Below are 22963 nucleotides of genomic sequence, written 5' to 3'. Positions count from 1 at the left end.
CCACACGCTTCAAAATCACTGCTTATCCCTTAAAAAGTATACAGCACAATGCTATGCTATTGACAATAGACCTCTTTACCCATGAATTTTCATCGAAATCTTGCTAATTTAATCGCGTTTGAACAAGTAGCAAATCCCACACTCTTCAAAATCACTGCTTATACACTTAAACGTATACTATTTGAGAGAACAGCCACTGTAGTGGTGTTTGAAACCATAACATAAATAAGTGCACTCATTCAATCCCATAGTACACTGCAATAACTAACGTACAATCAATATACACTCAACATTACTTCATCAATTTATTCCACTGAATGAGTAAATGACAATAATGGCTCGGTATGTTTTGTGGAGATGTGCAAATTCCTTCGGTGAGACGGTTACAGCGCATGGGTAACCTTTAGCGGCTAGTCATTGAGTGTACATTAGTTGTACACTTGTTATTGAGGTGAAAAATGTCTTTAAGATATTTATGAATTAGAATATATGTAAAACTGACATCTTAAAGACGTCTATCAGATGTTTGTACACATCAGATGCTTTCCAGATGAAGCAATCTTTAACAGACATCTTACAGACGTACATGTATCTAGGTAAGGGTATAAGGGTTGGTTTTAGACACAGCTGGGATTGTACTGTTTATTATTACATACTATATACTGTAACTTATTAAGTATGTAGTGTTTACAGCCCTGGTAGCACACATACATCATGGAGACGTCTATTTGAAGTCTACTTTTACATCTGCAAGATGTATTTTTAGAGTGTTTGCTTATCAGCTTCCTATCAGATGTCAAATAAACGTTCAGAAAATGTCTTTAAGATGTTTATAAAATAGAATATATGTAAAACTGACATCTTAAAGACGTCTATCAGATGTTGGTACATAGATGCTTTCCAGATGAAGTGATCTTTAACAGACATCTTACGGACATACATGTATGTGGGTAGGGGTATAAGGGTTGTTTTAGACACAGCTGGGACTGTACTGTTTATTATTACATACTACATACTGTAACATATTAAGTATGCAGTGTTTACAGCCCTAGCACACATACATCATGGAGACGTCTATTTGAAGTCTGCTTTTACAACTGCGAGATGTATTTTTAGAGTGTTTGCTTATCTGCAATACGTCTATAGGACGCTTCCTATTAGATGACATTCAGAAAATGTCTTTAAGATGTTTATAAAATAGAATATATATAAAACTGACATCTTAAAGACAGCTATCAAATGTTTGTACATAGATGCTTTCCAGATGAAGTGGTCTTAGTAACAGACATCTTACAGACGTACGTGTATCTGGGTGGAGGTATAATACGAATAAGGTTTGGTTTTAGACACAGCTGGGATTGTACTGTTTATTATTACATACTATATACTGTAACATATGCTTTGTATGCAGAGATGCACACAATTATACTTCTCTGACTTCAGTAGTGACTATATGATCAATTCAGTTGTCCTTTTTATTATTATTTTTACATTTGTTTACATCGGACATGGAATTTAGGTTAAGGAATAATATAAATAATTCATTTGTTAGTACTCTGTAATGTTTGACTGTCTCTTTAAAAAAAAAAAAACTCATAAAGCGCCTCACTGTCCCGGGATGCTGAGGGTGTGTGTATAAGCTACATCCACGTACCTCAGCATCTGTGGTTCATCAAAGACATGTCCTAACATTTGCTCAGTAAATGTCTGAGCAATACAACGACAAATATATATTTGGCTGAGCAACGCCAAACTGGCACCGGTAAGCACTGGTTCGTTTTAAAAGCTTATCGTCGGTATCAAAGTACATGTTAGCCGTTTCGATTTCAGTCAGGTTTGTATTAACTGCACTAAAAAGACGAAATACACATCATGCTAATGCTCATCGCCACATGATATTGGCGTTGTGAGTGAGTGCAGGTTTTAAGCGCGTCCACATGCATGTGGCGTCTCAAACGGCGACATATCTTCATATTCTCTGGATATGAGGCGGGCTAATGTTTCTTGTCATGTTGTGTGCAGAAACAAGAATATTTGGTCGGTGATTTAAAGGATTACGAGCCGTGTGTTTGTGATTCATTCGGTCTGTGAGGAGTCCGGGTCGATGGATGTTGCAGTAATTCAGTATCGAGATCACTGGAAGAATGGAGTGTGGCGTCAGAACCGCTGGAAATGAGGCTTATTTGGTGCTGAAGGCAAACTTTATTTTAGAAAATATTTAACATTCAGAATTGAACGAATGTTTTGTGAAGCTGTTATAGCTGTACAAATGCCTTTAGATAAATCTGAGGTGTTTTCTGACCACACAACCATGCTGAAATGCCAAACCAGCATAAACTGCTTTCATGGTCTTTTGGCTGGTTTAGAGGGGGTTTTTTTGGCCACTCAGATGGTCTTGGTCACACTTCGAGACCAGGTTGCTGATATATATGAGGAAGCTTATATACAGCTCAACACCAGCTTGGCCAGGTTTGAGACCAGTTTAAACCATCAACAAAGCGTAGTTCTTATACTAGCTTAGACTGGTTTAAGGTTTTTTTTTTTCCCAGCAGGAAAGTGTCCAGATGAAGGCATTTACATTTAGATGAGACAGCAACTCCCTGCAGGTCTAGAGGTTTGTACTTGCACCTTTATATTTCAGACCATGTCTGACAGATTCTGTGTTTGTGTTATTGTCCTTTACCAGTCCATTTACTTTGTTAGATATGAGCACATCCGTGTATTGTCCTTTTCTTTTTAACAATTATTTATACGTCTGATCAAAAAGTAATGGAGGTGCAATTTTAAATATGTGACCCTGGACCACAAAACCAGTCATAAGTAGCCAAAAATACATGGTATGGGTCAAAATGATCTATTTTTCTTTAATGCCAAAAATCATTAGGATATTAAGCAAAGATCATGTTCCATAAAGGTATTTTGTAGATTTCCTACCGTAAATATACCTAAACTTAATTTTTGATTAGTAATATGCATTGCTAACTTAATTTGGACAGCTTTAAAGGTGATACAAATAGTTGTATCTCGGCCAAATAATGTCCCATCCTAACAAACCATACATCAACGGAAAGATTATTTATTCAGATGATGTATAAATCTCAATTTAAAAAAATTGACCCTTATGACTGCTTTTATGGTCCAGGGTCACATATATGGTTTCTATCCCTGGGTAGATTAATGAAAATGCAAGTTTTTTTAAAATGTATAGATTTTAAAACTTAGAAAGTCATGGAAATGTATGACGATTATCAATTTTATAGAAGATAGAGTTTTTTAGTTAGAAATTGCACAATTTAAGGGCAGCCTGTATAGTTGTTGTACTTAAAATGAATGGAGGGAAAAAGCTAGTAAAACCTGGAAACATCAGGGCTTTTACTGTGATTCTTGTACTGGAAAAGTCATGGAAGTCTAAGTCACTGAAATGTGAATATATGTGTTTTTATTTATTTTCTGCTCTAAAATATTGAATTGCTTTGCGCAGTCTCTATAAAATGATTTTAAAAAATTGTTCCATATTTATGAATAATCTCAAATGGCATGGAAAATCTATAGAACTTTGTTTAAATTAATAGAAATTTAGTGGGCAAAAGATGTAGGAACCGTGCTATTATGCTATAATCTATTTATTTCCGAGTTTTAGTGCATTCAAATACTGAAAACTGTGTTTATTTCAAACCTATTTTTATTAAATGAGCTTCACAGAAAACCTAATTAAAGGCACATTTCTGCATTGCTGAATAAGAAAGCTGTAGACCAACGAGAAAAAACCCCTCATTGATATTCACTGAACATAAAGGTACATTGAGGAAGACAGGTATATTGGCCAGTTAGAAGTTGCTTGCTGATCTAATAGCGATACTAATGTGTTCGATTACATGCTTTGACCAAGATCACATTTTCAGCTTAGGCTTGCTGTTTTTTCCTTTTTAAAGTCTGGGCCAATTTTCACAGTTTCTCTGAAGTTGCAAACTGTGAGTTGGCTAATTTATGAGGAATAAGAATCAATTTACTTTGCAACTTAAACCACATTAATTGCAGATAGATTAGCAAACTAAAACATTATATTGCTACCCCAGAATCCCCATGCTTAATACAATGGCTTACAAAAGTATTCCACTTCCTTCATGCAGATTTTTTGGGTTTAGGTAAATGTTGCCCAGATCACCTGTTTTTTTGTTCCTGAAATAAATAAAAACTTGTTAATGATTAAGATTTCAATCTAAAAATATCAGTCCATCTGTGGGTGAAGCAAGCTTGTGTTGTATAAGTGGAGAAATGAAGTGAGTCACAATCAAAAGCAGGATGCTGCATTACCACTGGGAATCTGATGCCTCTCATCAATAGTGAGAAATCCCTGTAGTGCAGAAAAATATCAGCATGTTTCCTGCTGATACACCTGCTGAATTGTGCAGATCTGTCTCCCTGACGCTGTGGTGTACTGTGCTTGATTTGGATGAGGTTATTTTCCTCAGAGGTTTTAACTACAAAGTCAAGGTGTCTGTGTAAATTGCATATAGACTGATGCTGTCTAATCAGTTTTTGGATATTAGCAGTGTTGTCTCAAATATTGGATTCACACATTTTGAGAATTCCTTTATCTCTTCTGGGTTTTCGGTATATGTTGCACTAATTTGTTAGAATGTTGTACGAAGGGACCAAAGTTAACTTTTAACCGGTCAAATTTAGACAATGTACAATTTACTGGCAGTGAAATTGTATTTTGCATTGTGTTCATTATATGTGACCCTGGACCACAAAACCAGTCATAAGGGTAATTTTTTAAATGAATAAATAAACGATTTGAAAATCTGGAATCTGAGGGTGGAAAAACTAAATTGAGAAAATCGCTTTCAAAGTTGTCCAAATGAAGTTCTTAGCAATGCATTTTGCTAATCAAAAATTAGGTTTTGATATATTTATGTTAGGAAATTTACAAAATATCTTCATGGATAATTATCTTTTGGCATAAAAGAGAAATTGATGATTTTGACCCATACAGTGTATTTTTGGCTATTGCTACAAATATACCCAATCTACTTGACTGGTTTTGTCTTTAGGATTATTTGGCGGATTTTTTTCCTGCATGAAGCTGCAATCATGCATTTACCATTGTTCAGCTAATTTTCATGGCCAAAATCCAGTAATTTCAATGGGAATCCACACAATCAGGAATGTCCTATAAGGATTAAAGATTTCCCCATGCATTTTTCACAAAGGGTTTAAACTGGTTACAATGACCAACAAAAAGATACTTGGTTTTAAAGTGACTTCTGAGTTGTGCTTCACACAGTACATCACCACACTATTAAAAATAAACAATGGATCTTTTTTCTCCCCACAAAATTTTGCCAAAATGAATGATACTGCACCTAAATAGTGAAATACTTGTCTTTCACTTCCATTGTAAAAAGACACATTTTGATTTTTGGTGAGAAACCTTACTTTGATGGTAGGTAATATGGAGAGAGAAAAAAAAAAAAGAGTAGATAAAAATAGTTTCAAGATGTTTTCTTAATAGATGGCTTATATGTGTTTGAACTGAATCAATCATATCTATAGGCACTTTCACACCAGAGGAACCTTTTCATAGTTCCTAGAACTATTGGCGTAAGTTCCTACTTTTTGACATGTTCTAGGAACTCTTTGGGGGAGCTACATTAGCTCCTACTTCAGAGTAGGGCCTAAAACAGCTCTATAGCAACTACCAGTGATGTAAGTATTCACTGATTGGCCGAAAAAAATTGTGTGTTTACATTCCATCTCTATTATTACGAAACCCAAGACATACAACAAAAACAACTCAGATCACGGTGTCCTCTATTCACTACTTGTTAAGGTTTGTAAATAGCGTACTATCGGCCGCTTCAGAGTTTCTGCTGCCAGTGTGAACGCAACCAGAAAAACGGCCTGAGGGGAAATTGGTTCTCTGGAACCACAATTCTTATAACTATGCGATGCGAAAGTGCCCAATGACATTAGTGACTACATCTTAAAACAGTTCCTTATAGTCACCAAGTTACCCACCAAGTAAGTAAATACTCACCAAAACCTATTTTAATCACATTTGGCATGTTTTACTTTAATTTTGAACTTTTTGTTTCAGGGCTGACAGAATCCCACTACTGTGGGGCTGATGAAGCCAGTCATGGCTCTCAGGAGAAGACCGGGGACCAGAGCCATTGTTTCAGAGCTCAACCCGTCAGCCCCTATCACTGCGCCTGAGGGAAGTGAAAAGCTCTCTGGAGATGGAGTTGATCCAATTCCTGAGGAACTTGGACAGGAAAAGCTGGACATCCAGCCACCCTCACCTACAGCAGCTAGGTTTTCTCTAAGTGATGGGTCTGGGGACGACTCCATTCAATGCGAAAGCCCTCTTCAGCAGGACAGCATGGAGGAAGACTCATTGTCTGAGTATGATAATGTTGTATCTGGGGAAGAGGAAGAAGGAGAAGAGGAGCATGATTACGAGGAAGATGAGGAACTGCAAACCGAAGCAGACAGGATGACCTACTATGTCCACTGCTGTCCTGAAGATGAAAGTTACATGGAGGGAATGGACTGCCATGAAGGTGCGGACAGTGCTGAGTGTCCTGGCACGTCTAGGGACGTAAAGGATAGCCCTAAACCGGAGGAGGCTTGGGAACACTCAGAAGGCTTTTACAAGGTTCTTCAGCAAGATTCAACAACGAAGGTCTACAAACGACCTGAGCCTATCACGGAGACAACCTTCGTACAAGCCCCCATGGCTGAGGATGAAGAGGATGAAGAAGAAACAGAGGAAGAAGCAGAAGAAGAGGACAGTGAAGAAGAAGACAATGTTGGGTTTTTTCACTACGAAGGGAAAGAAGCGGAATTAAACAACAATGAGATCCCACATAAAGGTGTTGATGTCTTTCCCAGAGATGGTAGAAGTCGTCCTCAAGAGTCCAAATGTGCTAAAGTGGAGCAAGAAAGTGATGCAATTAGCAATTATAAAAGGAATCAAGACATCCCCAAAAACCCAAGGGATGTCCCTCCGGGGTCAAGTTGTCCTCGTAGAGATCGAATGGAAAGGGTTCGGGAGGAATGTGCAAGTGACTGTCCAAAAGATTGTGATGTCCCAGTGGTCAGAGAAGGTAGAGGAGAGCCTAGACAAAGTTTCAGATATAAAGGACATCAGTCGGAAAGAGTACACAAAAGAGACACCGCTTACCAGGATGGTAGCGGGGTCAGCAATAAAGCTAAATTCGCAGATCCAGAGGACAGAGGCGTTTGGAAAAAAAGACATTTGCCAAAATACTCTAGAGAGGACAACAGGGACAGAGATAAGCAAAATAAAAGTCCTGGAGACAGCAAAAACAGAGAACAGGACCATCCCGTTTGTGGTCACAAACCAAAGGGTGGAAAAGAGAGAAAAAGCACAGGGAATGTTGAGGAAGAGCAGATTGAGGACGGAGTTAAGACCAAACTCAAAATTGCTCCAAACAACTCAGGGAGGAACAAAGGTGCACCTGAAGAGACAAATAATGAGAAAGGGGCTCCGGACAATTCCAGGGCCTTTTCAACGTCATCAGACAGGAGAAACAGCCAATCCAGAGCCCATGTTAATACACCTGTACAGTCACCAGACAAACAGCTGCATAAAGACTTGGCCAAATCTGTTGAAAAGGAGAAGACAAGGCCTAGTCAGGAACAGGTAACTGTCCAGAATTCTTTACTAGCTGTCAAGAAGTCTTTGCTTCAACCTTGCAGAGGAGCTTACACAATGATTGAATCCGTATGAGTGGATCCTTGTTATTGTGGTAGCAATTTGTCCAGATTGACCTATACTTAAAGGTAGGGTAGGCGATTTCGGAAAGGCTAAAAATAGCATTTCATGGTCCTACGCCTTCCACAGATGATATAAATACATAAAGACCATTTAACTTCGTGATTGCTATTGGGATGTAAATGTTTTTTAACCAAATCACCTACCCTGCCTTTAAATGTCAAAAAAGTGGATGGTTGCTTTGTATTTCGATCAGACAGCATGTTCTTGTTATATTTGGAAGCTCTTGACAACATTTCACCAGACTCCCATCAGTGATCTGGCTCCTTCTAGACAAGCATAAGACAAACATATCCAATGAGATTTAAAGATTTCCATCCATTCTTCAAACTACTTGTCTTCTGTAGGGTTCCAGGAATGCTGGAGCCTGTCCTAGCATCTTGGGCCACAAGCAAGGGAAACACCCTGGACATATGCCATGTCAGATTTGAAGATTTGTCCTAAATAATAGATTAGATCAGGGGAAAGCAAATTCGGTCCTAGAGAGCCGCAGCCCTGCAGAGTTCAGCTCCAACCCAAATCAAACACCTAAACAAGCTAATCAACGTCTTCAGGATTTCTAATGCTGCCTTCATGTGCTATCATAATTATGGTAAATACATAAATCCGACATCGAAATTGCACACGAACACCCACTCACGTTGTAATTTCCACTGGAAAGCTCGGAATGTTTTATGATACCCGAGCTGCCGAGATGGGATAAACTTTGACCTTTCAACATGGCGGACAGCAACGAAACTGTAGTGAATGATAAGCATTGCATGATGTTAAAAGTTCTCTGCTGTTTAGTTGGTTAGTTTGTAGCCCCCATAATGCTGGGGCATAAAGGATTTTAATAACGTCGCTTTTTAAACGTAGTGTTGTCTTTAAAAATACCGTTAAGAGAAGATGCTAGCTTGTCGTGGCTCGCCTCCAGTAGGGTGCTGTGCTGTACAGTGTTCTGAAGGAGGCAATTTTCTCATGTTAATTTATTTGGTCTGTTTTACCAAAGTAGGATGTGAGGACAAATTCCAAGTCCGCCATGTTTCTCTTCATTATGACAACAAAAGCACCTGAACACGACACACTGGTAATTTCCACTTCACAAGTCTTCACATCTTTCCCATATCACATGAAGGCAGCATAAGGCTAGGGTTTGCACTTATGTCACGATTTGGTCAGTTACCCGGATGTGCGGCCATATTGGTGATACTCAAATGTAAACAACAGCATGGATTACACGGTTAATGTACTACTAAATACAATGTTCTGTCTAAACCAACCAATCATATAGAGAAGGACTAAATGTTAAGATTGCAATATTTTGACAAACTAAAGTTAATAGGTGGTAAACATACGTACGAGCAGCAGTTAAGATATTAGCCTAATATTTCACCTACCTGACTGGAAATGATAGGAACAAACACGAATATTGTCAAGATTCTTGCCCTGGAAATCCTGGTTCAGTTTGGCCAACCACAAACGCCTTTGTTCCTTAGTCAGTTTTTTGCACTCTTCTCCTTGATTTGTTATAACATTTGTCAGTCTATAGTACTACAAATGTTTTCCCGGTCCGAACGATTAGTACAGCCCAAAACATGACAATAATTGACCTTTTTTCAGCGCCGTCAATATCGCCGATTGATGACGTGTCGTGCCTCTATTAGGCAAGTCAGGTTTTTTTTTTCAGGGTTGAAGCTAAACTCTGCAAGACTTTGGCTCTCAAGGACCAAACTTGGACTAGATGTTCAACCTCTGAACAGTGGACCAATAAGGAGTGGAAAAGCGGTTATTTGGAAAACAACACATACAAACTTTTTTTATACAAACCCAAAAATGTAAGCTAATTATGCTAATGCTAACTGAACTAATTTAGCTAATGTTTGCTTCAAGTTTGTTATACGTTCCCTAAAAATTGAGTTGTCCTTCTCCAGCTTATATGTATACTCCTCAAAAATTTTCAAACGCCAATATATCCAAGTAAATCCACATCTAAACCGTCAATTGTTGAGCTCTTGAAGGGTGAAATTGTAACTGCTATAGCTGACTGGCTATTGACAATAATAGCACTGCCATCCACTTATTTTTTGGTCTTATGTTTTCAACAATAATTATCTTATGTCAATTATAAATTGCACCTATAATCAAAATGTAATAATTGTCTGTTTTATTGCTTCTACAGGTTTCTCAGAGTAGTCCAGAGGACAGTAGTAGTACAGGGTCACCGCCCGGACAAAAGAAACCGGCAAGTTACCTAGTTGAACTATGCTTAAACAATCTCTGAGTTGGTTGTATCTCTCACAACCCTGTGAAAAAAAACACCATATGCTGGTAAGATATATTTTGCAGCATGGTAGCTGGTTTGAGTTGGTTTATCTGGTCCTTAGTCGGTCATGAGCTGGTTTAAGCTGGTCCTGAGCAGGAGATAGTTTAACAGCTTAAACCAGCTTATGACCAATTTAGGACCAGCTTAAACCAATTCAAACCAGCGACCATGCTTTAAAACATACAGTTGAAGTCAAATGTTTGCAAAAATCTTGCAGAATCTGCAAAATTATCTGTTAACTTCACCTGTTAATTATTTTACCAAAATAAGAGGGATGATACAAAATGTTATTGTGTATTTAGTACTGACCTGAATGAGATATTTCACATAAAAGACGTAGAGAAGAGAAAATAGTAGTTGAAATTCTAAAAGTGACCCCATTGAAAAGTTTACATACACTTGAGATCTATCTTTTCACACTGAGGAAAACTGAGACTCATATGCAACTATTACAGAAGGTTCAAACACTCACTGATGAGTCAGAAGGAAAAACTAGGGGGTGTAAACTTTTGAACAGAATGAATATGTGTACATTTTTCTTATTTTGCCTAAATATCTTCTTTTTTTCCATTTAGTACTGCCCTTTAGAAGCTACAGAAGATACTTACATGTTTTCCAGAAGACAAAACAATTCAATTTACCCTCATCTTCAAATTCAAAAAGTTCACCCTCTGGCTCTTAATGCATTTGTGTTTTCTTTCTGGATCATCAGTGAGCGTTTGAACCTTCTGTAATAGTTGCATATGAGTCCCTCAGTTGTCCTCAGTGTGAAAAGATGGATCTCAGAATCATACAGTCATTGTTGGAAAGGGTTCAAATACACAAAATGCTGAAAAACCAAAACATTTGTGAAACCTGAAGGTTTTTTTTTGAAGAACAGCAGGCAGTTTAACTGTTCAGGACAAACAAGGGACTCATGAACAACTATCACAAAAAAAAAAAATTCAGCTGTGGATCATTCAGGTAACAACACAGTATTACGAATCAAGTGTATGTAAACTTTTGAACAGGGTCATTTTTATAAATTCAACTATTATTTTCTCTTGTGGACTATATGTAAATGTCTTTTATGTGAAATATCTTATTCAGGTCAGTACTTAAGCAATAAGGTACGAGAGGCCGTGCTGTATCATGAATAAATCACGGCTGAAGGGTATTGTTAGGCACGACTCGAAGCGGAGTGCCTGCAACCCCTTCAGCCGTGATTTATTCATGATACAGCACGGTCTCAAGTACCTTATTGCTTTTATAAAACGGTTACCACACAATAAAAATATTAAAATCAAAAATATATATTAATTTATTATATATGTTAAGTTGTACGTTTTCATAAAGTAAAATCATTAACTGCCTTCCGCTGTAAAAAGTAGTCCCTAACTGCTGCAGCTGTGTTTACGTTGCTAAGGGTGGTTGCTAAGGGGGTTCAATGATACACAAAACCGTTGAGTGAAGCGGTCATAGCAGTGCCGTATCATGAATATGACACAGCTGCTGACCAATCAGAATTGAGGAATGGAACTAACCGTTTTATAATAAATAATAACATGCATTTTGTATGATCCCTCTCATTTTGGTAAAATAATTCACATTTTGTACATTCTGCTAGATGTATATATACTTTTGACCTCAACTGAACCTAACCAGCATATACTGCTTTTTTGGTATAAGTTGTAACCTGAAACTAGATCTGTAACATAAATATTGTTTTGCTTTTCAGCAGCCACAGAGAAATCCCTCTTTCCCAAGCTTTGTGGATAGTAAGTTCAGTTTTATATGAAAACTATTAAATATATTGCGACTTAAACCTTTAAAGATTTGAAAGACGCATCTGTTTGTTGATAACCGGTATATGGCTGATATTAGAATCAAGTCCAGAGTTTTAGCTCAGATACCAGGTGTTTTATTAATCAAGTTGTTTATCCAGGTCTTTGCATTTGTTTCCAGTCCCTGGTCCATGTGAGCCAGAAGATCTCATCAATGGAATCATCTTTGCCGCAAACTACCTCGGCTCTACCCAACTGCTCTCCGACAGAAACCCGTCCAAAAGTGTGCGAATGAAGCAAGCCCAGGAAGCTGTGGACTGTGTTAAGGTACTTTATAAGATTCTTCTCACAAAAATATTCGAATATGTGTGCTGCACTGTAAAAAAAATAATGCCTTTCTTACTTAAATTTTTTACCTTTTGTTTTTTGCCAAGATATCTAAAAATCCTTAAATCAAGAAGGATTTTTTTAGACACGTAAACAGAAAACAAGATTATTTAGCTTACCACATTGGCAGATTATTTGGCTTGTTTCAAGCAAAAACTTCTCTAAAAACAAGACAATAATTTTACTTCCTGATTTAAGAATTTTTTGATATCTGGGCTGGAAACAAGACAAAAAAAATCTAAGTAAGAAAAGCATTTTTTTGCTGTGTGTCTTGGTGAAATGTGTTTATAGTTGAATATTTGGTGGAATTTCCCTCTCATTCCACTAGATGACACCCTAACCTTTATAAAACCATATTCTTTAGTCTGCAGAGGGTGAAGCTCAGAGTTTAACAGAGATTGACTTGTTCATCTCAACCAAGGCCATCAAGGTGCTCAATGCTGACACACAGGTAGGTAAATTTAATTTAGGACACTATAATACACTATTTTGTTGGCTCTGTAGTACAGCTGGCCTAATGGGAACGCAGGCTTAAATCCGGCCTTGATCTCACTGTTTTCTTTCTGTCCTGATACTTTCCTGTTGCGTTATACTTTACTATTCATAAAAAGACCAAATGCACTATTAAAAAGAACCGGGTTTACAATAAAAAACAAGGTGCTGGATTGATACTTACAGACTTTTTATTGTTCACAGGAGACGATGATGGACAATGCTCTCCGAACCATCTCATACATCGCAGACATCGGTAACGTGGTGGTCCTGATGGCTCGCAGGCGTCTGTCGAACTCCTCGCTTGACTGCACAGATTCAGGCCTCAGCACTGAAAACCGAAAGCAGTACCGCATGATGTGCTACGTCTTTGAGTCAGAAGATGTGAGACTGATCTTTTCTTAAAATAATGAACTGACTTAAAACTGATGAGGTGTTTGGTAAACCTTACATTTTACATTTTTTTTGCAATTGCAGGTTTTTTTCACATAAGTTGCACAAGCTGTCAATCAAAAACTGCATAATAAATCTGTCCTCATATCAGTGTTAATTTGGTACCCTCTAACTAATAATATGTACCTATAATATTAGTCAAAAATCCAGATAGAATATTATGACTTTCTTCACATTTATGTTATTTAAAATTATTTAAATATATGTATTTTTTTAAATCTCTGGATTTTATGGATTTAAACCTAAGTTAATAGATTTAACTTGAGTATAATTTAACAAACGTAATATCTAATATAGCTATATTTAACATTTAACAAACAAACACTCTTATTGGTAACTGAAAGCATGAGTAAATTAGCCTAATTATTAAACAGACATATAATATTTAATATTCAGTAAGCAATATTTACTATTATCGGTAGTTCAAAGCATTATCAAGTTAGCCAAATAATTACTAAACAAGCATATGTATTAATCTGTAAGCAATATTTAATATAAATAATATATTAATTAACTATATATTTAATAAAAACATTAATAGCTGTCCAGTATTAATATTTAATTATTTAAAAAATAATAATTTTAACACGGAATAAAAACTAAAACATAAAAAAGGGCTAAGCAACTATATATTATTATTATTATTATTATTATTATATATATTATATAATATTCAATATCCAATATTCTTATTGGTAGCTGAACAAATTATTAAATTATGTATTATATAATATTCAGTAAGAAATATTTAATGTTAATATTTCATAAATAAACTCTATTGTTGTTAGCTGAAAGCATTATCAAATTATCTCAAAATCTGGATAAGCACATTTATATTATTTAATATTCAATAAGCTGTAGTTAAGATCAGGATTTCATAAACAAGCACTATTTTTTGTAGCAGAAACATTATCAAATTAATAATATTTAATATTTAATAAGCAATAGTTACCATCAGTATTTAATAAACAAACATTATTCTTTGTAGCAGAAAACATGATCAATATTTTTATTCAATAAGCAATAGTTAGCATCAGTATTTAATAAACACTATTTTTGGTAGCAGAAAACATGATCAACTTAATATTTAGTATTCAGTAAGCAATAAGTAATATCAGTATTTAATAAACACTTTTTGGTAGCAGAAAACATGATCAAATTAATAATATTTAATATTCAATAAGCAATAGTTAACCTAAATATTTAATAAACACAATTTTTGGTAGCAAAAAATATGGTCAGATTAATAATATTTAATATTCAATTATCAATAGTTAACATCAGTATATTTTTTTGTAGCAGAAAACATCAAATTAAAAATGAGTTAATATTCAATAAGCGTTAATTAACATCAGTATTTAATAAACAAACACTATTTTTGGTAGCAGAAAACATGATCAAATAATATTCAATAAGCGTTAGATAACATCAGTATTTATTAAACAAACACTTTTGTTAGCAGAAAAGATGATCAAATTAATAATATATATAGTTAACATCAGTATTTAATAAACACTATTTTTGATAACAGAAAACATGATCAAATTAATGATATTCAATATTTAATAAGCAATAGTTAGCATCAGTACTTACTAAACTAAAAAATTAATAATGTTTAATATTCAATAATCAACAGTTAATATCAGTATTTGATAAACAACACTATTTTTGGTAGCAGAAAAAAATAATAAAATAATAATATTTAATATTCAGTAATCTATAGTTAACATCAGAATATTTTTGCAGCAGAAAACATTATCAAATGAATAATATTCAATATTTAATAAGTGTTAGTTAACATCAGTATTTAATAAACTATTTTTAGTAGCAGAAAACATGATCAAATCATTAATATGTAATTTTCAATAAGCTATAGTTAAATCAAATTAGCCCAAATAATGACTAAACAGACATGCATGTAATTCCTGGGTTTGCAGCTCATAAGTCATAATCAGCCTGTAGTCAGTTATGTATTTATTCTTTGTGTTCATGTTGTGCTCATGTAACTGCTTGTTTGGACTTTTTTCCGCCCTCTCGATTTGAGTCAAGCACTCTCTGGCTCTGAGATGTCGTCACGTGGTCAAGTATCCTCCTCTGGCTGAGTGTTTCACCTCCCTGTCCTCCCTCACAGGCCCAGCTCATCGCACAGTCCATCGGTCAGGCGTTCAGCATGGCCTACCAAGAGTTCCTCCGAGCCAATGGGATCAATCCCAAGGACCTCAGCCAGAAAGACTACAGCGATATCCTCAACACCCAGGAGATGTATAATGACGACCTGGTCCATTTCTCCAACTCTGAAAACTGTAAAGAGGTGATAAAAAAAAAACAGAAATCAAAGCAGCTATGAATTGTAAAAAACACTTTGTATCACAAACACCAAACTCAGTCATGTTGTGATGCTCCTGCAAGTCTGGCCTCTCTTTTCCAAATCCCATTCTTTTAGTTATTCCTAATGTTTTTCTATGACTTTCCAGTGTCCTGTCTAGTGGTCGGCCAGTATGCATTTTTCAATGCTGATGCCAGTAAAATGTAAAGTGATTAAGTAAGCAATATTTACTATTAATATTTAATACAAACAATTGTATTGGTAGCTGAAAGCATTTTCAAATTAGCCTAAATAATATGTTTAATATTCAGCTATATGTATTATTAATATTTACTAAAAACTAAGGAATTATCAAATTAGCCTAAATAATTACTAAATAAACATGTTTAATATTTGGTAAGCAATATTTACTATTAATATTTAATACAAACAATTTTATTGGTAGCTAAAAGCATTACTAAATGGGCCTAAATAATTACAAAATATAATATTTAATATTCAATGGAATATGTTCAGTAATAACATTTACATTTTAATTATGTAAATTGTTTTATGAATATATGAAAATATGAAATATAATAATCTAAATATATTAATTGTATAACTGTATAAATGGTAAATATTTATATATTTATTATAATATTTTAATATTAATGTAATTTTTAAATATTAATACATTTGACATTTATATTTATATTTAAATATTTAAGTATTTTTTTATTATTTCTAATGATATTCATTACTTTATATTATATGAATATATTAAATATATAAAATATAACATAAATATAACTTAATTATATAACTATACATTGACTTTATAACTGCATATTTAAATGTATATATTTCATAATTTTACACACACGCACACACACACACACACACACACACACACACACACACACACATTAATTAATAATTATATTAATTATTTATATATTTTTCCCTAATTATGTAAATTACTTTATATTAATATATGAAAATATTAATTAAATATAATATCTAAATATATTAATTGTTTAACTGTATGAATGGTAAATATTTGTGTGTATGTATCTATCTATCTATCTATCTATCTATATATACACATATATTATGAATATATTAAATACAAATACAAATGTATAACTATATTAATTATATAACTATATATTTATTTGAATATTTAATATTTTTAAACACATAATTTTTAATTACTTATTACTTTTTATATATTTTTTAATAATATAAATTATTTTTTATTAATGTGAAATTGTGAAAATGTTAAATGTTAAATACAGTATCTGCATATAATAATTGTATAACTTTATAAATTGTAAATATTTAGATATTCATTTTAATATATATTTTTCTTTTTTATATTAGTGCATTAAAAAATAATACTATTTACATTTATTTCTATATGTAATTTTTATATGATTTCTGATTATACTAATTATTATTATTATATTTTACTAATTATTTTAAATTATTTTTTTGAATATAATCATTCAAAAATAATGTATAACTATATTAACTATATAACATATATTTAATTAAGTATATTTCATATTTTGACACACACATGTTTTTAATTAATAATATTGAAATTATCATTCATTATTATATTTTTATATTCTAATTATGTAAATTTTTATATGAATATATGTATATAAATATTAAATATAATATCTCTATATTAATTGTATAACTTTTACACACATCAGGTTTAATTATTAAACATTTGCATAATTATGTTTGTAATTATGTAAATTATTTTATATTTATATATGAAAATGTTAAATATAATATCTAAATATATGAATTGTATAACTGTATAAATAGTAAATATTTTTTAATATATTTTTCTTTTTTTTAAATATTAATGTGTTTTTTAAATATGAATACATTTGACATTTTTTATACATGTCATTTTCATATTATTTCTATTTATATTAACTATTTCATATTAAATTTATAACTATATTAATTTTAAAACTATACATTTGACTATACATTTAATTTAATATATTTCATATTTGTACACACACACACACACTCATAATTTAATTAATTTTATTAATATTATTAATTATTTTTCAAATTATTAGATTAATTATTTTAATGTTTTCTAATTATGTAAATAATTTTATATTAAATAAATATATACATACTCAGAATATAATATAGTAAAATATTTTATTATCACTGTATTTATTGCAAAATGCGCTCAAAGATTAATTCATTTAAACGTGCAAAAAGCAAGCTTGATGTTGATAATAGGCTCATAATGGCTGAATATCAACCAATTAACTGACAGTAATGAATACTGGTGTACCACTGCTCCTGTGTAGTAAATGCAAAAAAATAATAATAAAAAACTGATTTAGCATATTTAGCTTCATGCCACATCATTAGAACATTAAAATCATACTTATAACAGCAATTAACACCTGTCACCCCATGAAAACACCCCAAATGAAACAAACTTGTCTGACTTCTTTACTTTCTTTCTTTACTCTTTAATCATTTAATTGATTTTCCTCTTTTATTAATCCTCTTTTTGCACATTAAGCTCCAGCTAGAGAAGCAGAAGGGCGAGATGCTGGGTGTGGTGATCGTGGAGTCGGGCTGGGGCTCCATTCTGCCCACGGTCATCCTGGCTTGCATGCTGAACAACGGCCCTGCGGCCCGCTCCGGCAAACTCAACGTGGGCGATCAGATAATGGCCGTCAACGACACCAGTCTGGTGGGCCTGCCGCTCGCCACCTGTCAGGGCATCATCAAGGTTTTGACACATCTAAGCATGCATTCAACACATACGAGTCATTAGATTACACTATTACATATTTTTGTGTCTGCTCGTGTGTTTCAGGCCCTGAAGAATCACGTTCAGGTGAAACTAAGTGTGGTTAGTTGCCCACCAGTTACTACAGTCCTCATAAAGAGACCTGACCTGCAATACCAGCTGGGTTTCAGCGTTCAGAATGGCATAGTAAGTCTCAAGGACCTAGTATTGCTAAATAACAAACATCTTATGCATGACTCACAAATGTCTTTTTGATTGCAGTAACTTGATCAGCTGATGTGTACACATTTAGAGGATGTTTGGCTTGCATCATGGCTTGTTTCAGTCTTACGCTGTCATCAATTGCAGATTTGTAGTCTGATGCGTGGAGGTATTGCGGAGAGGGGCGGTGTGCGAGTCGGTCACAGGATAATTGAGATAAATGGACAGAGCGTGGTCGCTATGGCGCATGAGAAAATCGTCCACGCCCTTTCAGTATCTGTAGGAGAGGTACAGTATTACATAAACTATGTTTTGGTGAAGCATTAGTCACTGGCAGGGGTGTAAAAATACACAGACATTATGCCTAAACATAAGTACTGTGCCAAAAATATTCCATTAATGGCTGAAAAAAAGCCTTACTTTGCCAACACTTAATTTGGTTGACTTATAAAGGTGTCCACATACTTAAAAAAAATGTGCTTTAAGTGAGCACATACATACATACATATATATATATATATATATATATATATATATATATATATATATATACACACAGAATGCATGTTATTTTTTATTTAGTACTAACCTGAATAAGATATTTCACATAAAAGACATTTGCATACAGTCCACAAGAGAACATTATAGTTACATTTATAAAAATGAACCCGTTCAGAAGTTGATCTTAATACTGTGTTGTTGCCTGAATGATCCACATATTTTTGTCCTGAACTGTTAAACTGCCTGCTGTTCTTCAGAAAAATCTTTCAGGCCCCACAAATTCTTTGATTTTTCAGCATTTTTATGTATTTGAACCCTTTCCAACAATGACCGGATGATTTTGAGAGCCATCCTTTCACACTGAGGACAACTGAGGGACTCATATGCAACTATTAAAGAAGGTTTAAATGCTCGCCGATGCTTTAGAAAGAAAAATGATGCATTAAGATCCGGGGGTGAAAACTTTTGAACAGAATAAATGTGTGTACATTTTTTCTTATTTTGCTTAAATATCATATTTTTCTATTTAGTACTGCACTTAAGAAGCTACAGAAGTTACTTGCATGTTTCCCAGAAGACAAAATTACATTTACCCTGATCTTCAAATGCCAAAAGTTTTCACCCCTGGCTCTTACTGCATTGTTTTTCCTTCTGGAGCATCGGTGAGCGTTTGAACCTTCTGTAATAGTTGCACATGAGTCCCTCAGTTGTCCTCAGTGTGAAAAGCTGGATCACAAAATCATACAGTCATTGTTGGAAAGGGTTCAAATACACAGAAATACTGAAAAACCAAAGAATTTGTGAGACCTGAAGGACTTTTATGTACATATACATACATTAAAATTCAGAGACTGGAGGCTGATGAAATTTTAACTTTACCATCACAGGAATAAATTACACTTTAAAATATATTTAAATAGAAAACAGTTCTTTAGAATTGTGAAAATCTATAGGTTTTTAATGCATTTTTGATTAAGTAAATACAGCATTGGTGAGCATTAGGGCTGGGTTTTAACACAAATTGCACAATTTGATTCTTCGAAGCTGGCGATTTGATTCAATATTGATTATTTTGGATATATATCAGGTACAGTACATGCTAAATTATCTGAAAGAAAACAAATCTCTCAACTAATGCAGTAAAATATACACGAGAGTCGGTTGATACTACAATAATATTGAAGGTTAAAATTAACTGATTTGTATAGAAGCGCTTAAATTACACTTAATTAAGTTTTTATATTAATACATTACAATTACATAATTATATTTCTACTTCAATTAATTTTTTGACACATAAATGGTGGTTTTGAGATCTAAATGGTGGCTTTCATAAAAACATGTGACAGATTTATTCAAACATAAATTAAACATTGATAACGAATATGTTGTATGCTGCATATATTTAGCAAAATGCTCCTCTCTTGAGTTATTTTTTTTTAGTTGACCAATGAGTTTATGCTCACCGAAATGTGACGTTATGTGATATATTGTTGACAAGCTGTTACAGCGATGGCTTTCCGATACGAATTTCAGCAAGTGTCTTTCTTTTAACATACCTTCAGATGTTTATTCAAGCTTATTTTATTCTGAAACTGTATTAAAGCATAGAAGAAAATCAGTTCACATGCCACTTCTCTTGAACCGAGACGCTACAGCGATCTGTCACTCCACATGAACTTTTTTTATGTATTTGTTTAAATACTGTAATAAAATGGACAGAGTTTAAAATCTAAGACTTTGTTTCATAACAAAAGTAATAAAGCACAAAGCCTATTGCGATTTATCAAATGGTAGGTGTGCATAAATGTTTCCTTAATTAACTGAAAATTCTTGGGATTTAAGAATTGATATAGTTTTATAAAAATGAGAACCATCTAAAATCGATAAATCTGTATTTTTACCCAGCCCTAGTGAGCATGAGAATAAAAATGAGAAAAAAAGTCTTAATTATTTCAAACTTTTCAGCCCTAGTGTGTGTGTTTATGTAATTAAGTTTAAAATTGGCTGCTTCCAAATTAAAATTCTCAACATTTTGTTTTTAATGAAGGTTAATTAAACTACTCTCATGATGTAAAGAAAATCCTGAAATAAAAAATATAGAAACTATTTTGGAAAAACTCAATTACCTCTAATTGTAATGACAGCAGTTTTGTGGATACTGACACAGTTATGAAATATTAGAAATTGTGCCAACATACCAAATGAACTGAAACTATTTATCAAGATCTTAGGCTCTTTATACATTTTATTGTTAAGGTGCGGGTGGCCTAAATACAGCATTTATGACAAAATTGTTTTAATTAAAATTTACAATTTAAAAATTGTAAAATTAAAATTAAATAAAAAAATTTAACGAAAATGTTCATTTTAAAAACACCCAATTAAAAAAAAAAGCTAGGTTTCACTTTGAGGTCAAACAACATGTTTTTAGTTTCGACTGAACTTCAGTACAGTACAAATTCCTCGAAATAACACGCAAGTACTGTACAGTTATGAAGAACAATTAGTACTTTACACCCCTGTCTTTTGCCGTGAGTCAAATAAAACTGACTTTTAATTTTAAGCACACAGAGTACACATTATTTCACTCAATGATTCATGCTGTACATGCTGTTAAAATGACGTGTCTTTTCTTTTTTCAACAGATTAACATGAAAACTATGCCTGCCGTCATGTTCAGGTTGTTAACTGGCCAAGAGACTCCTGTGTACATATAAGGAATCATAAAACTGGGACTTTTTCCTGCAAATAAGTAAAAAAGTTTACAGCTTCTTCTAAAAGCGCAGAAAAATACTGAAGAGCTCTGTCTTGCTGTAGACCGCATGTCAAGACCATTAGAAAGAGTACAAACTTACACACAAAAGAAGACCTAATCATGTAATTACCTGATCAAAGCAATGCTGTTGTTTGCTTATTAAGGCGATTATACGGATAGTCTTATCCATGTCAGACTTATTAGTTTGTATATATGTTAAATGCCTTTGGTTTAAGCCTTTTATGAGTTCCTAAACTAACAAAGTACTCTTAAAAAATAAAGTGAGTGCTCAATCATTAAAGTAGGGCATTATTAATAGATTTAATTTCGACCAATAGTCATTTCACAATTAACAAATGGACTAAAGCATGCTAAAATCCAAAGATTACTGTTATATTTGTCGAACAGGCTGCGTTTTAATTCTTCTGCTGTCTTCAGTGTCTGTGGTAAATGGGTATTGTACACTGTGAATGAACCATTTCTGTAGATTACTACTGTAGTTCAGCATGCCGGATTTGAAGACTGAAAATATACTAATCAGAAAACCTGAGCTGAGCTTCATGTTTATGCATGATGTTATAAATTATGAATGGGTATTATTTCATGAATGAGCCCCTCTCTGATGTATATCAGTGTTATTGTAGAATCAATAGACCGTATTATTATTTTTGAATGACGTATTTTTTGTCTTTTTCAAATGTCTGTATAGTGTAAAGAAAATATTTTATACAGTTGTAGGTATTTTAGAACTTCAGTTTAAATGATAAAGAGATTTTTTTTTTTTCATATACACTACCAGTCAAAAGTTTTTGAACACTAAGATTTTAATGTGTTTTTAGAATCATAGCTCCAGTTTTATTATTATATAGAAAACTGTAGATTTTTTTTTCAGGTTTGTTTGATAATTAGAAAGTTCAGAAGAATAGCATTTATCTGAAATAGAAATCTTTTGTAACATTATAAATGTCTTTATCATCACTTTTGCACTTTTAAACATCCTTGCAAAATAAAAGTATTAATTTCTATCATTTCTTTCTATAAAAAAAAATTATACTGACTCTAAGCTTTTGAATGGAATTATGTTATTTCAGAAAAAAATCTGATCTTTCTATTAATTGAAGAATCCTTTTAAATATTAATAATAATAATAATAACAATAATAATAATAAATGTTTCTAGAGC

General features: G+C 33.3%; 1 protein-coding gene across 1 annotated transcript; it reads left to right on the top strand.

Moving 5' to 3' along the window:
- Positions 1 to 1626: 1626 nt before the first annotated feature.
- Positions 1627 to 22445, top strand: apba2a (amyloid beta (A4) precursor protein-binding, family A, member 2a). Its single transcript, XM_073831828.1, has 12 exons — positions 1627 to 1762; positions 6104 to 7675; positions 9969 to 10031; positions 11830 to 11869; positions 12057 to 12202; positions 12627 to 12713; positions 12959 to 13138; positions 15339 to 15518; positions 18088 to 18300; positions 18388 to 18507; positions 18670 to 18810; positions 21672 to 22445. Exons 2-12 carry the CDS (start codon positions 6134 to 6136, stop codon positions 21741 to 21743), a joined length of 2784 nt encoding a protein of 927 aa, XP_073687929.1. The 5' UTR covers positions 1627 to 1762; positions 6104 to 6133; the 3' UTR covers positions 21744 to 22445.
- The last annotated feature ends 518 nt before the right edge of the window (positions 22446 to 22963 follow it).

The sequence above is a fragment of the Garra rufa genome, chromosome 25, assembly GCF_049309525.1.
Source record: "Garra rufa chromosome 25, GarRuf1.0, whole genome shotgun sequence".
NCBI classification, from domain to species: Eukaryota; Metazoa; Chordata; class Actinopteri; order Cypriniformes; family Cyprinidae; genus Garra; species Garra rufa.
This window is presented reverse-complemented; position numbering and strand designations above follow the sequence as displayed.

Excerpts from the sequence above, each read along its gene's own strand:
- apba2a (XM_073831828.1), top strand. The coding sequence starts at position 6,134 with ATGAAGCCAGTCATGGCTCTCAGGAGAAGACCGGGGACCAGAGCCATT. Across the intron at positions 10,032-11,829 it reads CGCCCGGACAAAAGAAACCG|CAGCCACAGAGAAATCCCTC; the intron begins GCAAGTTACCTA and ends TTTGCTTTTCAG. Across the intron at positions 18,811-21,671 it reads TTTCAGTATCTGTAGGAGAG|ATTAACATGAAAACTATGCC; the intron begins GTACAGTATTAC and ends TTTTTTCAACAG.